A 14,284-nucleotide genomic window follows, 5' to 3' on the forward strand; every position below is an offset into this window, starting at 1 on the left:
TTACTATGCGAATAAATAAGTGCAAGGTATATATGGGCATAGATTTGACATGAGTGGAATTTTCTAGGTAAACCCATGTGTATGGTGATTTCAAGTTTCTTAAGAACGGTATATATTTACAGAACTTACCGAAATGTCTCAGTAATTAAAAAATGGAGATAATTTTTTAAAATGTAGAATTAAAACCGCAATTGTAGAGCAGCACCTGTGGAAGGTGCGAGAATCAGGCCAAATCGACGGGATCGTGGAAAACTTAACTGATCCTATGACCCTTCAGAAATTGGTTTTTGGAATAAATAGCAGGTGTGGGCTGTTTTGCACTCTTAAAAGGTGCTGTGCTAGAAGAAAACCAAGTTAGCAGAGCTTTTCCTTTATTGGATCTTGAATAAGTGGAAGTTTGTTGTGCTTAATGTGTTAGGGGAAAGCCATGCAAGTTTGAATCAGCAATGATTATTTGTCCTGTCCAGGAGTGAAAGTGGGAAAAACCCTGATTAGTTAATTTCCTCGTTTGTTTCTCCTACCCTGGCTCCACTTCTTAACGCCACACTAGATTATATTGCATAGTGCACGAATCACGGAGCTTCTCAGGCTGAACTGGCCTTCATCTTGCAGATGTGGAAACTGAGACCAAGGCAGCCCGGAATCTCAGACCTCTTTGAGAGGCGGAGCTGGGAGTGCAGGCTGGAATTCCTGCTGGTTGTCCTGTGAGCACTGCTATGCTTGAATTTCCATCTTAAAGCTTGGGGTGGGGTTAACACGCTGGGGGCAGAGTGAATCTACAGTCTCAGATGGCCCCCATAGTCAACAGCCGGACCACAGATAGTTCTCAGGTTGGTCCCCCAAATATTCTCCGAGGCCAGTGTCTTTCCTTCATGATTGGCTAGTTAACTTTAGTGCCGCAAATCCATGTTTGCTACAAAAGGCAAAAAAAAAGCAAAATTAAAACGGAAAGAGCTTGAGCATTTCTTCACAGAGGTGCTGTGAAACTCTTCACACGTGTGCTATTTATGCTGCTGCCCGTGGTGGTCGGGAAGAGGAAATGGTGGAGACGAAGGAGATGACTAAGTGGAAGGAGAAATTGAGGTAACTAAGTGCCGGTGAATAAAGTAGGCGAACAACAGGCACACCTGGGCCAGCGTGACAGTCAGTTCCTCGCTGTCCTTCCCAGGTGGAGTGTTTTCAACACCTGGCCTCTCCTAAGCTCATCACCGCCGATTGACCGGGGAGAGGTGTGTGAACCTGCAGTTCGGCGTTCCTGCAGGAATTTGCTGGTCTTCATTCTGACATTTCACACATGGCACCACGTCCTAACGTTCTGATTCTAGGCTCTCGAATAAACTCACAACAAGGCTTCTGTGTTGGGGAAGACAGGAGAGGAGACTTAGAGCCAGACTGCACAGCTCTGCCACCTTCTAGCTACTGGACTTCTGTACTCGGCCTTCTTAATCAGTAAAAGGGGGTTAGTGATGAACTCAAAGGGTTTTTGTGCAGGGTAAGCGAGTTGACGCATATACAGTACTTAAGGTGGTGCCCTGTACGGTAAGTGTTAGCTCTGTCATCAGGAGCGCTCTGGGTGGTGGCAGAGAGGGGAGGAATGTGACTTTGGCACTTGCAGGGTTTTAATTTTTAGGCTCCACCCACCCCTTGAACAGGATTCACCCCGTTCAGAATGGGGAACAGAGCAGAACAAACCTCACTGAGCTGCTCGTTTTCCGCCATGTTTTATTTTTGTGAAAGTCAACCATGGCAGTCGTGAGAAGTGCCAGCACGAGGATGTTTACTGGAATGTCAAGGAGTCATTCCCTTTGGTTTCTTGCCACTTTATCTTGGAGCGTGTGGATTTAGCCAGCTCCACCCCTTGAGACGCTATTAGAATCCAAAAGTCAGGAAATCGTTAGAAGATGTCAGTTCTGTGGCTGTTAAAACCTTTTGAGGGTTAACTCCAAGCAAAATGCAAAGTCAGCAAAGGGGCTGAGAGGGGCATGCACTTCTAAGTTAGAGTCAGTGACACTGCTTTTCACTCTTTTTAAATTTTCTCTTAATATTTTATTTGAATTCCGGTAGTTGAGTGATGCAGAAGATGAGAGGTTGCAGTTAGTAAGAATAGTTGCAGCTTCAATAAAGGCCCCTGCTACATAATGAACAGTTAGTGCATCTAAGTGCCGTATACGCCACCAGGCTGCGGTACCCTGGCTACAGAGCACGTTTGTGTCGAAAGACTGGTATCAGTCAGGAAGCGGCTTTGTCGGGGTGAAGATGAAGGGACCCCTTAGGCGGTGAGAGAAACTTTAAAAATCTGGCCATATGAATGATAAGGTAAATGAAATAAGAGGAGCGCAAACTTTTGTGGCCATGGTAGGACTAAAGGACTAGTGTGAAGTTTTAAGAGTGTTTGAACTTAGTGTGGAGAAACAAGATATTTGAGAGGACATGGCTAGGTGGTGAGATTATTGAGGCGTTATAAACACCAAATTATTGGTCCATTTCTTAGAACACAGGTGATCCTGAAAAGTCACATATCCTATTACTTTGTATATCCTATTACTTTGGAAAAAACCAAAGTCGTTTTTTTTCCAGAATGGAAATATATGCATAATTTTTTTCTGATTATAGAAGTATGAAGGTTTGGTATCTTTTTTGAAATCAACCAAATAGGAATGTGTAAAGTAGAATGAAACTTTAGTGGAATTGCCACTGTGATTCCTCTGTGCAAGCCCAAGGCCATGGCTTCTTTTCTTTTTTTTTTTTTTTTTTTTTTGAGACAGGGTCTCTGTTGCCCAGGCTAGAGTGCTGTGGCATCAGCCTAGCTCACAGGAACCTCAAACTCCTGGGCTCAAGCGACCCTCCTGCCTCAGTCTCCCAAGTAGCTGGGACTACGGGTGCACACCACCACGCCCAGCTAATTTTTTCTATTTTTAGTAGAGACAGGGTCTCACTCTTGCTCAGGCTGGTCTTGAACTCCCGGACTCAAGCGATCCTCCTCCCTTGCCCTCCCAGAGTGCTAGGATTACAGGTGTGAGCCATCGCGCCCGGCCCCATGACTTCTTTTTAAAGGATCCCTGTAGTAAACTTTTATAAATCAAGGATCCTTTGTTAGGAACCTAGTGACCTCTTCATTCCCCAGTTTATCTGGTCTGTAAATTTAGATTTTTTTTTTTTTAAATTAGCTTATCTGGAAAAGGTACACCTAAAACCTGGTGACCTTCCAGAATATACATGAATGTTCTCCTCTGCACCTGAACCAATTTCATGGCTCTAGTAGGTTGTCTGGAAATTACATTGTCCTTTTGTAAAGATGAAAGTACATAATTGTGTTTAGTGCTGCTTTTAAGGGAAAATGCAAAATTTGCATTGTAGTCTCATTTTTATTTCTTTTTGTTCCTTGAGCATGTTTCGGTTTGGTTTAGGGTGAGTAACTGTGAAATCTCAAAAATGGTATTTTCTTTTGCCACAGGTTGTTTGGAGAGAGGCTTTTAATTACTTCTTGTGACCTTTTTTTTTTTTTTTTCCTCTTTCTTTTTCAAGCCTTACAGTCGGTAGTTTGTTAGGCTCTGTGGTAATAATGTTTGCTTAGTTGGGAGAAGGCCAAACCTCTGTTAATTTTTTTGTTTCCCTGAGATTGACCTGTACAAAGTTGGGGTTTGTTTTGTTTTTTTGATACAGTATCTTTGGAAGTTGCGGAATAGAGGTTACACAAACTCTTAACTGAGGGTGCTCAGCGATTCTTATTTTCCCCTGAAACGAAAAATGATACTGTGTTTCCTCCCACCTTTATTTATAAGCCTGTCCTTGCCGGTGTCCACACATTTTAATATTGCCTAATTTGGGGCTGTTACTCTTTGCAGGTTTGCTGAACGGCATTTTGAACGGGATATTTGGTACCAGGTCTCAGAAGCCTGTTTGTTGAATCATCGTCCCACTCAGCCGGGATTGTGAGTCTTCGGGAAGGTTTGTGGGCACACTCCAGCGCTGGCCAACGTGGAGGCACAGCTGCAGGCCATTTTCAGGAACTTTTGCCACAGGTGTAAAAGACGCCAGAACTGCAAAGATGCTGAAACAGATACTAGCCGAGATGTACGTAGATCCTGATCTACTGGCAGAGCTCAGCGAAGAACAGAAACAGATCCTGTTCTTCAAGATGAGGGAGGAACAGATCCGGCGATGGAAAGAAAGAGAAGCGGCAATGGAAAGAAAGGAGTCCCTGCCAGTGAAATCCAGACCAAAGAAAGGTAAACTTAGCCACGTCGCTTCCGTGAACTGGGTAGAATAGCTCCCAGCTTGCTTTGACAATTTCACGCCAGTCACAAGCAAAGCAGGTGCGATGAGTTCTAAGTGTTACTGACATTCTAATAGTGCAATTTACCAGCTTGAAGTCTACACACACACACACACACACACGCGCGCGCGCACGCAAACACAGCATTCACCATGGAGTTGCTGCATAGCTGTAAGCAGATCTTTCTTGAAACCAGGCTGACCTTACGCTGAAGTAGAAAGTCACTGATGGGGTTTGACTGGAGGGGTATTGAAGGTTTCTGTTCCCCTTACTGTTACAGATGCCTAGTATTCTGCTACTAGAACACAAAGTTCCTATATCAGCATCCTTATAGCAATTGTATTTGCATTTCATAGACCTGAAGGGACTTTTCTTTGATTTATCTTTTTTTTTGGGGGAGGGGGAAATGCTCCTTCTTAAAATGTAAGGAACTGCTATAAGGAAAAACATCATACTATTTTTTTTTTTTAAACCAGATGTATTTCGTGACCAAAGGAATTCCTGGAAGTTTAAGAGGGTTCTTTTGAGACCACAGGGGAGAAGTTATTTGTGCATTAAAACTTAAAGCATATTCACACACAGATATGGAAAAGCACACGTTAACCTCCCCCCGCCTCTCTCATTGCCCTTCATGCAAAATTTGTCACAGATGAATACTCAAGTTGTTAAAACACAGCAATGTTTTCAGTGCCAATTACACAGGCATTCAAGACCAATTTTTTCTCATTTTTCATTAAACCAGGGATAAATTTATCAAATCATGGTTTCAGAGGTTGAGAAAATGAATCTCACTCGTTTGCTTGGTATATGTACAGATTCAAAAAGGAAGTGAGTTTAATGACCTTTACCTTATTCTGTCTTTTATTAAAACTTTTTTTTCAATGAAGCCTTTATAATGAGGAAATGAATATAAGTACCTCACTTATTATTCTTATCAGTAACAGCTATTAAATACCTGCTGTTTCAGTCACTTTGTGAAGTACTTTTACATACGTTATGTCTACACAAAATTTCTGCAGGGTCAGTATTAACTGTCCTCTTTTATAGATGAAGAAACTTAGAGAAGTAATATATGCAAAGTCACACCACGAATAGATACCCAGATCTGTTGCATTTCGCCTTATTCTACACTATCCAAAATAGAGTTTTTCCTTCAACAAATACCATGTCCAAACTGAAGCATAACTCTTTTGTCTTTCTGAGCTGGTTTATGCATCTCCTTGCATTCTGTAATCAGAGTTTATCAGATATAACTGGGCCTTTTCTGGGTGCCATGCTTTATGTGAACATAAAGCATTGTGGTTTGAGCTGAAAGGTTCTTGCCCTTGCAGTCAACGGCCCAGATACCTTGTTAGACTTTGGGCTTCCCATGTTTGCCGAATTGGTTTCCTTGTGATGACTTATGACGATAATTTCAGTTCCTTTGCTTGAGTTTTTCCTTTGTAGAGTTTTGAATCTACCTCTCAGAAATCCTGTATTATTTTATCAGTTAAATGAGCATGAGACAAGTATGTTAATATGCACACGAAAGTTCTATCAATATTTCATGTCAAAAGTTTATTATCCCCTTAAATTTAACACTTGGAAAAATACATATTGCATGAAATTAGTTCCTCTTCTGGCTATAGAAAAGGAAGAGGTTTCTCCCACTTCCCCTAAAAACACGTGACTTCTCTGACTTTCATCTCGCTCTCTCTTTGACAATAAAGCCACAGGCAGTCCAAGGCAACGCTGTCATGGTTGGTGCTGCCCAGAGGTGCTGTCTGTGCTGCAGACCTACTAAGCCCGTGGTCCTCATGGGCTGAGACCTCACTGTGTGTGTCGGCTCCTTTTGGGCCGCCTGTGTTCCCTGCTTCCCCCACTGCTGCCTCCCTGCTGGCATTGGATTAAGTGCTGCTTTTTCTTAGAAGTTCTTAGCCAGACTGTGGCTTTGGGGGTTGTCCTTTCATTAAATATATACCCACCTCCATTGCTGTCCATCTTGTAGCTCATCACTTAGAAGTTCTATCATTGTCACCTGGTTGTTTTTTCCTCCACATGTACAGGCCACTGTGGTGAGCGTCCCTAAAATGGTTATGTATTGTGTATCACAGGGTCCTATCTACATTTTAGTAATTGGAAGCATGAAGCAGGAGAGGCTAAAAAATAATCAGAAGTATGGATTTAACCCAGAAATGCATCAGAAGATCCTTTCTGACTTCTGCAGTGGGAAAACTGTGGTTCTTAGGAGGAGAATTAAAGAACTACTGTGCTTGCTAGGGAATAAAAAGAAGTCTGGAGCTGTGTTGTCCAGGACCGTAGCCACTAGCCTCGTGTGGCTGCTGAGCACGAGATGAGGCCTGTCTCAATTGAGGGGTGCTTTAAGTGTAAAATTCCAGAATTCAAAGACTTGATAGAAGGAAAATAAAACACCACATTAATAATTGCATATTCATTATATATTGAAATAGTAATATTTTGGAGAGCTTGGGTAAACTATATTATTAAAATTGCACCTGTTTCTTTTAATGTTTTAAATGTGGCTACTAGAAAAGTTGTCATTACGGATGTGGCCCACATTTGCACAGCGCTGCTGCTCCAGACTAGAAACAGTAGCACCAGCCGGCATCTATTAAGCTGACTACGTGTCAGACCCTGAGTTAAGCACTTAAATATATTATCTTAATAAGTAATCGCAACTGAGCCTGAAACGTGAATTGCTATTCACATTTTACAGATGAGGGGAAAGTAAAGCTCAGGACGTGAATTAACTTCCCAGGGCAACAGCTAGTCCATGACAGAGCTGGCACAGACCCTTTAATTTTTCAGTTAAATTTCCCTTATCAGTCTTTGTGATATTATTTGGCTATTAAAGAAAAATTGGATGGAAGAGAATGGAGGAACTGTTTAAAACTAAACAGGGCCATCCTTAATCTTAAATTTGCATGTGTCCAGCAGCTGAATCAAACGTCTGTAATGTCTGAAGGTAGAATGTGCATATTGCCGCAAAGTTCATTGCTCTCGGTATAAGATTTTACTTTATTAATGCAGAAGGAATATGGATATATTTAAGTCTGCAGATTTTTTATTATGGTGCATTTTTTTAATTATGTTTTTAGAATTATACAAATGAAAAACATGCCATTTCGTAAAGTCTGGGGATTTTCATCAACCTTACTGAAACACACTGGTGCTTTCATCATCAGAGGTCAAATTATTATGATAATTATCCAATTAAATTTGCCAAATACTTGTCAGGATTGCCAGCGCAGCCTGTCAGATTCTGCTATTTGACACAGCTTTGGAAAGCTTTTAATTCTTCTCAGTTGTTCAAGTTTGTATTAGAATGATGGTTACAGTTTTTATTTGGCTGTTAAAGTCAAACTCAGCTATTTAATTATGGTTTCATGGACGCTGCGGAGCAATGTACAGTGTGTGGTGTGCTTACCTGTCCACTCCAGAGCATTGCTTACAGTTTTTTTTAAGATGCTGTGCTGTAAAATACTGTCATATTTACTATTTCCTGGTACAGTGTAGTTTTTCCCCTTTCATTTGAATAAAAGCATGGCACCAAAAAAAAAAAAAGACAGACCCTGAGTCTGGTCCTCCCAAAGCTGGCACTGTTGACAAATGTGCTACATGTTGAGCTGAACTAGAGCTTAATGACAGTTACTATTGTTCGAAGGTGCCTTGCACACATCTGAAACGTATGCTTGCGTTGGGGATTTGCCACGGAGCTCTTTTCCTGTATCACTTTTTTACTTGGTAACACAAACAGAAGATACCCTCACTTAGCAGAGGGTTTCCCAGAACCTGTTTCATGGAGTCTCTCTCAAGTTGGTGAAAACCTGGGATCCGGTCGCTGTGCCTGGTGCGGCAGGGCTCCTTTGCCCTCGAAACAGATTTGCAAAACGTCACTTGCTAGACTCTCATGGTTACCGAGTGGGCAAGTTCTTTTATGGGAGGCCTTCTCTTTCCATGAAATAACGATAAAGCTATTGGTATGTGGCACTGGCGGTGTCTGCTTTCTCCCTCCCTCCCCTCGTGAACCCCCTGCACACAGTAGGACAGGCAGTGACCTCCACTGCTGCATTCGGTTCTTTTTTAGTTGATTCCTCAGCCACATCTGACCCTAGTAAGAGTTGCTGCTCAGAGACTCTACTCATTTCACGGGTCTCTTCTTTCTCCCTGTTTCTATTTCATCTCTGCCTGGCCCCCTGAATATGTGTTCCCTGGGGGGTACCTCACTCTACACTGGTGGTCTGTAACTTTGAGATGGGGTTGGGCCGGAGGGAGCCCATAGGCTCCTTTGAAAACTTACCGAAAGCTTGGACCCAGGACCATGCACGGACAACATTTTGCGTATAATCTTCCAATGTTCACAGACTCCCTAAAGCCCATTCATTCACAGATGCCTGGGGGTTTGAAGATCCTTGGTTAAGAGTCTCTATTATCTCTCTGGGGCAACTCTTCTGTCTTCAAAGGTCAAATGCCACCTAAGAGGCAGTGACTCTGAAACTCATATTGCCTGGGCAGACTTCTCACCTGGCGTCGGTCTTAGTGTCAGATGCCTAGAGAGCATTTCCGCTCGGAAGACTCGTAAGCCCTGCACGCCTGATGCAAAACCGATTCATCTGCATCATCCCAACTCTCCCCAGCACCTCTGGTCATCCTTCCTCTCATCCTCTGACATGCTCTGTCCCTATTCACTGAAGCCAGACCCCTGGGAGCCACCTGGTTACCCCTGACCCTCACCTGCCCACCTGGCCACTGAATCCTGTAGATTCTGCTTCATCTGTCCTAGTCTATAGGGCTTTTCCCCTCCCAAGGTGTTGGCCTGTTATTAACAGTATGTGCCAGGCATAAGCATTGTGTTTATATTATCTCATTTAATCCTCATAAGAATCCTATGAGGTCAACTTTGTCTCTCTTACCCTTACAAATAAAGAAACACTTAGAGGTGTAGTTCATGTGAGTCAGTGGTTGAACCAGGATTCAAACTCGGGTCCAGCTCGACTCCACGTCTGTTCTGAGCCATTGGTCCTGGCCCCTCTGGTCCTGCCTTAGTGTCTGTCTTGCTAACTCTGAGCTTTAGGGTTCAGCTGGGCTCGGCATCTTGGCTACATGGGGAGGGGCATCTATGAGCAGTAACTGAGTCGTGTGTCCCTCTGGCCTTGCCTGGCCCTGTGGCCCCAGGGGATCTCCTCTCTCTAGCTCAGTGTTTGCATCTACTTTTTTGCCTGATGTTCTCGCTTATCTACCTGCCCCCCCCCACCCCCACTCCACCCCGGGCTTCCCAGGACCCTGATGCAGTGCAGGCCCCCAGCTCTCCTTTTGTCTCTAAAATAAGCATAAAAGTTTTGGTGTGAATAATTCCAGGATTGTTACCCAGATTAACGGATACAGTGAGTAATGGGGAAAGCAACAGTCTTAAGTAATTTCAGGAAGTCCTGATAGAGATCAGCCTTGGTCGTCATTGAAACGGACCTTGGCCTGGACCTGGCCTTTTCGTACCCCGTCCTGCTCTGCAGGGACAGGAGAGGACGTGATGGTGACTGCGCATCCCAGCTTGCCCCACAGAGGCCCGTTTACATTTGTCACCCCGTAATCCCTTTTGGCTGGTTCCCTTTTCACTCTCGAAAGCGTTTCAATTTGGCCCATGTGTAACCAGGCTGCCCTGAACACAGGTTTTGCAGTCACGCACATGGGTTTTGAATTCTCGTCTTGGTGTTCACTGGCTCTGTGATCTTGGCCAAGTCACTCAACTTCCCTGAGCCTCAATTTCCTCATCGTGACATAGGGTAAGCAACAGCCTAGGGTGCTATTTAATGACAAGATCGGGTACAGGCCTCACCCAGTCAGAAGGGACGTGGCCATAGCCCCAGCGTCCTGAGGCCCTGCTGGCCTGGCGTTCATCTTTCGGTTTCCGGATCAGTTGTGGGGAACGGGGTATCCTAGAGGAGAGGCTAGAAGAAGCGAGGTCTGTTGGGACAATGGCGGTGGTTGATGGAAGTCATCGATACGTAACCTCGGTGCTGGTAGGCACCTGCTCTGTCGGCCCTGACGGGACCCCCTGTAGCTAATGTGTGAAGTCGTTACCACTGTCCCAGGCCACCCTAGGAGGCCTCGGCATTGATTCTCTTCTGGCTTCTGTTGGCTCAGTCCTTGGTCGTCTTTGTGGAGATGGAGTTCAGAGTTCTCCCTCCACCACTCGCGTGTGTGCTCACACCTTACCCCCACACTCACATGTCTCTTGCTACGGTCAGCCTTCTGAGTTGGATCCCATTGGGACGGACACCAGGTGCTGACTCCCTGACACACAGACATTCCCCTCACCTGAGGAGATGACCCACCTGCTCTCTCCCTCCCCCTCCTCCATTGGACGTGCCCCATGGGGATAAACAGGACACAACAGTGTTGTGAGCTGTGTCACGCTGCAATCCAAGACTCAGATGAGCCTGGCCATTTCCTTGCCAGAGATGTGTGTCACTCCATTTGTATGTGACGTTTTTCAAACACTGCCTTCGTTATAGGTGGCCCCAGGTGAGGAATTACTGCAGAACTGAGAGGACATTTCTCTGCGTAATGAGGCAGGGACATGTGTCTCTACTCAGCAGTTCTTTGTCGTGCAGTACCAAGCAGGACTGACCCACTTTTCTAGAAAAGTTGGTTTTAGAACTTTTCAAGGATCCCTAAGATAGCCAACGTGAGCAGTGCTGCAGAGTACAGACGTGATTCAAGGACTGGGAAGTAAAACCTTATAATTAAATGGAAGTGCCACGAAAAGGTCCCGCCCGCACTGTCCTCTGATTAAAGAGTGCATGTAATTTCAAGGTGAGGCCGACAGAAAATCCAGAATGCCTGGACCGTACTAAAGCACGGAAAGATACGGCGCGTGCCCTGTAGGATTCCCTGAGCTTATGTCCTTACCTTGAGGAGGTGCGCTGGGCACAGAAGCGTGGTTCTGTCCATCTCCACGTTCAACCTTTCGCTTCCCAGGCTGGAGCTTTTCTTATCTCCTTGTCAACACTTTCTTCTTCACCTGTTCTCTGCGCCTCTGTCTGTCCATCATCCCCTGGGGTCCTTACTGTGTCCCCTTCTGACAGCCCAACTGTGATATAAGCCGTGCTCACGTTTCCCCATATAAAGGCATCTGTCAACCATCTGAGCTCTTCAACTGCCCTGCCTGTCACTTAGGCCTATCGAGCCACGCCTGGAACGTAGCAGACGCTCGGTAAATGTTTGCTGAGCAAATGACTGAATCATCTTTTTCCTCCTCACGAATAAGCCCCAGAGCACGTACTTACTGTCGGCTCCGGATCTCGCCCTCCTTTTCTTTCCGCCTTCGGCACCTGTCCCCTACCTGTCTCCCTAAAACGACTCCTGTGAAATCTGAGGCTGCCCGAGGTCTTTCTCAGTCTGTAGCGTCCTTCCCTGTCATCCGAGCAACAGCCGGTTCCCCTTCTGCTCTGGGCCACAGGGAGGTGCATTTGCCCAGTGTCGTCCTCCATTAGTTATTTCGGGCATCGGAATCTTCTGTCTTTTTCATTTATTTATTGTTAATCGGGACTCTTTTCTCCTCCCCTCTCTTCTGCCTCCTGAAGGAAGCACATGCTTTTCCAAGGTTCTTTTCTTGGCTGCATTCTGTCTGGGAACTCATCTGTGCCAGTGGCTTCAACAATGACATCTGTAAAGTGATTCCCAAACCCACGCTGTCAATCATGACCTCACTTCTGAACTACGGCCCTGTAGTCCAGGTATCTACAGAAAAATCTCCATGTGGAAGTTCTAGCAAAAGTAAAAATAATTGATTCTACATTTCCAAAGCAGCTCATTACCTTATGCCTCAAACACATTTTCTTGATGTCACTGTTCCTGCCTGTCACCCCACTATCCTTCCCATTTAGCGAGTTTCAAATGTTTCGTGTCATCTTTGAGCACTTCCTTGCGTTCAGCCACCTGAACCTTACTGTCTTTTCTGACACTGCCCTTCCTTATACTGCTGCCTGGCATAGGACCTGGCCACCACACACCTGGCCTTTTCACCCCTAGTCTGTCCCCATTCTTGTCCCAGACACTGAACCACCCACGCATGCCACCCTGGTCCAGCCTGCATGCTGCTGTGTCATAGAGCTTCCTGAATCATCTTCCTGATCCTAGTGCTACCTGCTCACAATATCCATGGGATCTTCACTGGCCACTTAGATAAAGGACATGGAGCTAACACTTTCTGAGCGTTTGTCATGTAGGTAGGACTTTAGCACATCTGTTTATTGCAGAGGGAATTAAGGCTCAGAAACATAAAGTGATGTCTGCATGGTCACATACCTAGTTAGTGGGAAAACTAGGATTTTAATACAGCTTTCCAGCTCAGTGGCAGTACAGAGCTAAACTGAAATCCCTTAGCCACGTGTGTGGAACCCTGTGCCATGGGGCACCCTGGTCCCCTGCATGGTCTTCAGCCCATGCCAGGCATGTCCAGGTGACTTCCAGCGCACCGCTCAGCTCTGGCCGACACCCTGACTCCCTGTTCCCCAGAATCCCATGTTGATCCCCTTCTCTGATCTTTGGTCATAACGTTCCGTGAATCAAGCATCAAACCCATCCCCACTCTCTGTCTAAATTCCATATCCATCCTCTAATGCTCAACACAAAGAACTTTCCTTATTTCTTCTCTGTCTTTCCAAAGTAATTTCTCCATCCTCTGAATCCCCACTGGACTGAATGGAAAATCAATGCTGGTTATAATGTATGTCCCTCTGGCCCCTCCAGGGGCCACACTGGGTTAGTTCCTCTTCCTAAACATCCCAGAACATCCTTTAACTCCACCCGCCTCCCCGCATTCAAGCCATATTACTTTTACACTTGGCTGTTCATTGCCTGCCTCCTACACCTAGAATGTCAGTTCCCAAGGCCAGGAACTGAGCTGTCCTAAGTGTTCACCTGAGTCTCTCTCAGTGCCTGGTACATGGTAGATGTGTGATGAAATTCATTAAATAAATAAAATACTGCCTTGCTCTTTCTCTCATGGACTCTAGGTCACTTGCAAGAGAATGGGCGCATCTCTTTCACCCCTGTGTCACCTACAGCGTCTGGCTGTACATCTTGTTCATAGTAGAAACTCAATTGCACTGCGTAGAATGAACCGCAGTGAGGGGCTTGGCGGTCAGCCCCTCATCTGGGTGTGAAGCCGAGGGTGTCAGAGCTCACACGCCTTATGCTAGACTGATTTCCCCGCCGTCCTGCGATTTCAGGGAGCCACTGGAAGCTCCTCCAATAGCCTTGCTTTGTGACCCCATCAAAGAGCTCTTAGAGGTCAGGAGTGATCAGGACAGAGCTTACTGTCAGTGCCACTCTGCCAAGAGCCTGGTTTTGAGCATCTGGCTAAATCTGACGTTTGCATTTGATTTTCTTCTTGCCCAAGAGCCACTATTTCTTTATCTTCACCGTGCTCGCACTGCTCCCCTTTTTGCCCTCTTCCCTCCTTGCAGTTTCTAAGCCTCCTGCTCTGTTCACAGGCACTCCTAGGATTCCTCTCATCCTCGTGGCCACCTGCAGCCTGCAGTGCTCCCTGGGGACTGTGCCTTGGGCTGTCCTGGCCGAGCCGCTGGAGTCTCCCTCCTTCCGCTGCACCTCCCCTGGCCCTCTGCCACCACCCTCTCTGGGCATCGTCTTCCTGCTGTCAAAAAAATATCGGTAGAGACCTACTTAGGTGAAGGCTGAGAGATGGACATGATAAAAATATTATTAGTTGCCCTGGAAGAATGTAATAAGGGGAGTTTTATGAGGTATGACAGCTTTCTAAAGTTAATGAACTGTTTGGCACAGCCTCGAACAGAATAAGAGCTCGCCAAGGCCACACTGGGGCTCGGCCCCACTCGGGCACGCTGGGTCCGTCCTGTCCTTACCAGGGGCCAGTCTCGCTGTTTCTCTGTTTGCGAAAACAGTAAATTTGAATCCTTTTGTAGTGCAGACTATGAAACTGTTGCCCTTCCCACCCCCAGTGTCTCTGTCCAGAACTCGAGTATA

General features: G+C 45.6%; 1 protein-coding gene across 1 annotated transcript in view; it reads left to right on the plus strand.

The window, feature by feature from the left end:
* SH2D4A (SH2 domain containing 4A) overlaps nucleotides 1–14,284 on the plus strand; it is a 70,339-nt gene that overhangs the window by 11,583 nt on the left and 44,472 nt on the right. The window contains exon 2 of the mRNA XM_012663049.1: nucleotides 3,846–4,229. Within this exon, the coding sequence (XP_012518503.1) occupies nucleotides 4,049–4,229 (181 nt within the window). The 5' untranslated portion in view covers nucleotides 3,846–4,048. The remainder of the gene's footprint in view (nucleotides 1–3,845; nucleotides 4,230–14,284) is intronic.

The sequence above is a fragment of the Propithecus coquereli genome, unplaced genomic scaffold, assembly GCF_000956105.1.
Source record: "Propithecus coquereli isolate 6110/MARCELLA unplaced genomic scaffold, Pcoq_1.0 Scaffold79, whole genome shotgun sequence".
In the NCBI taxonomy this organism is placed as follows: Eukaryota; Metazoa; Chordata; class Mammalia; order Primates; family Indriidae; genus Propithecus; species Propithecus coquereli.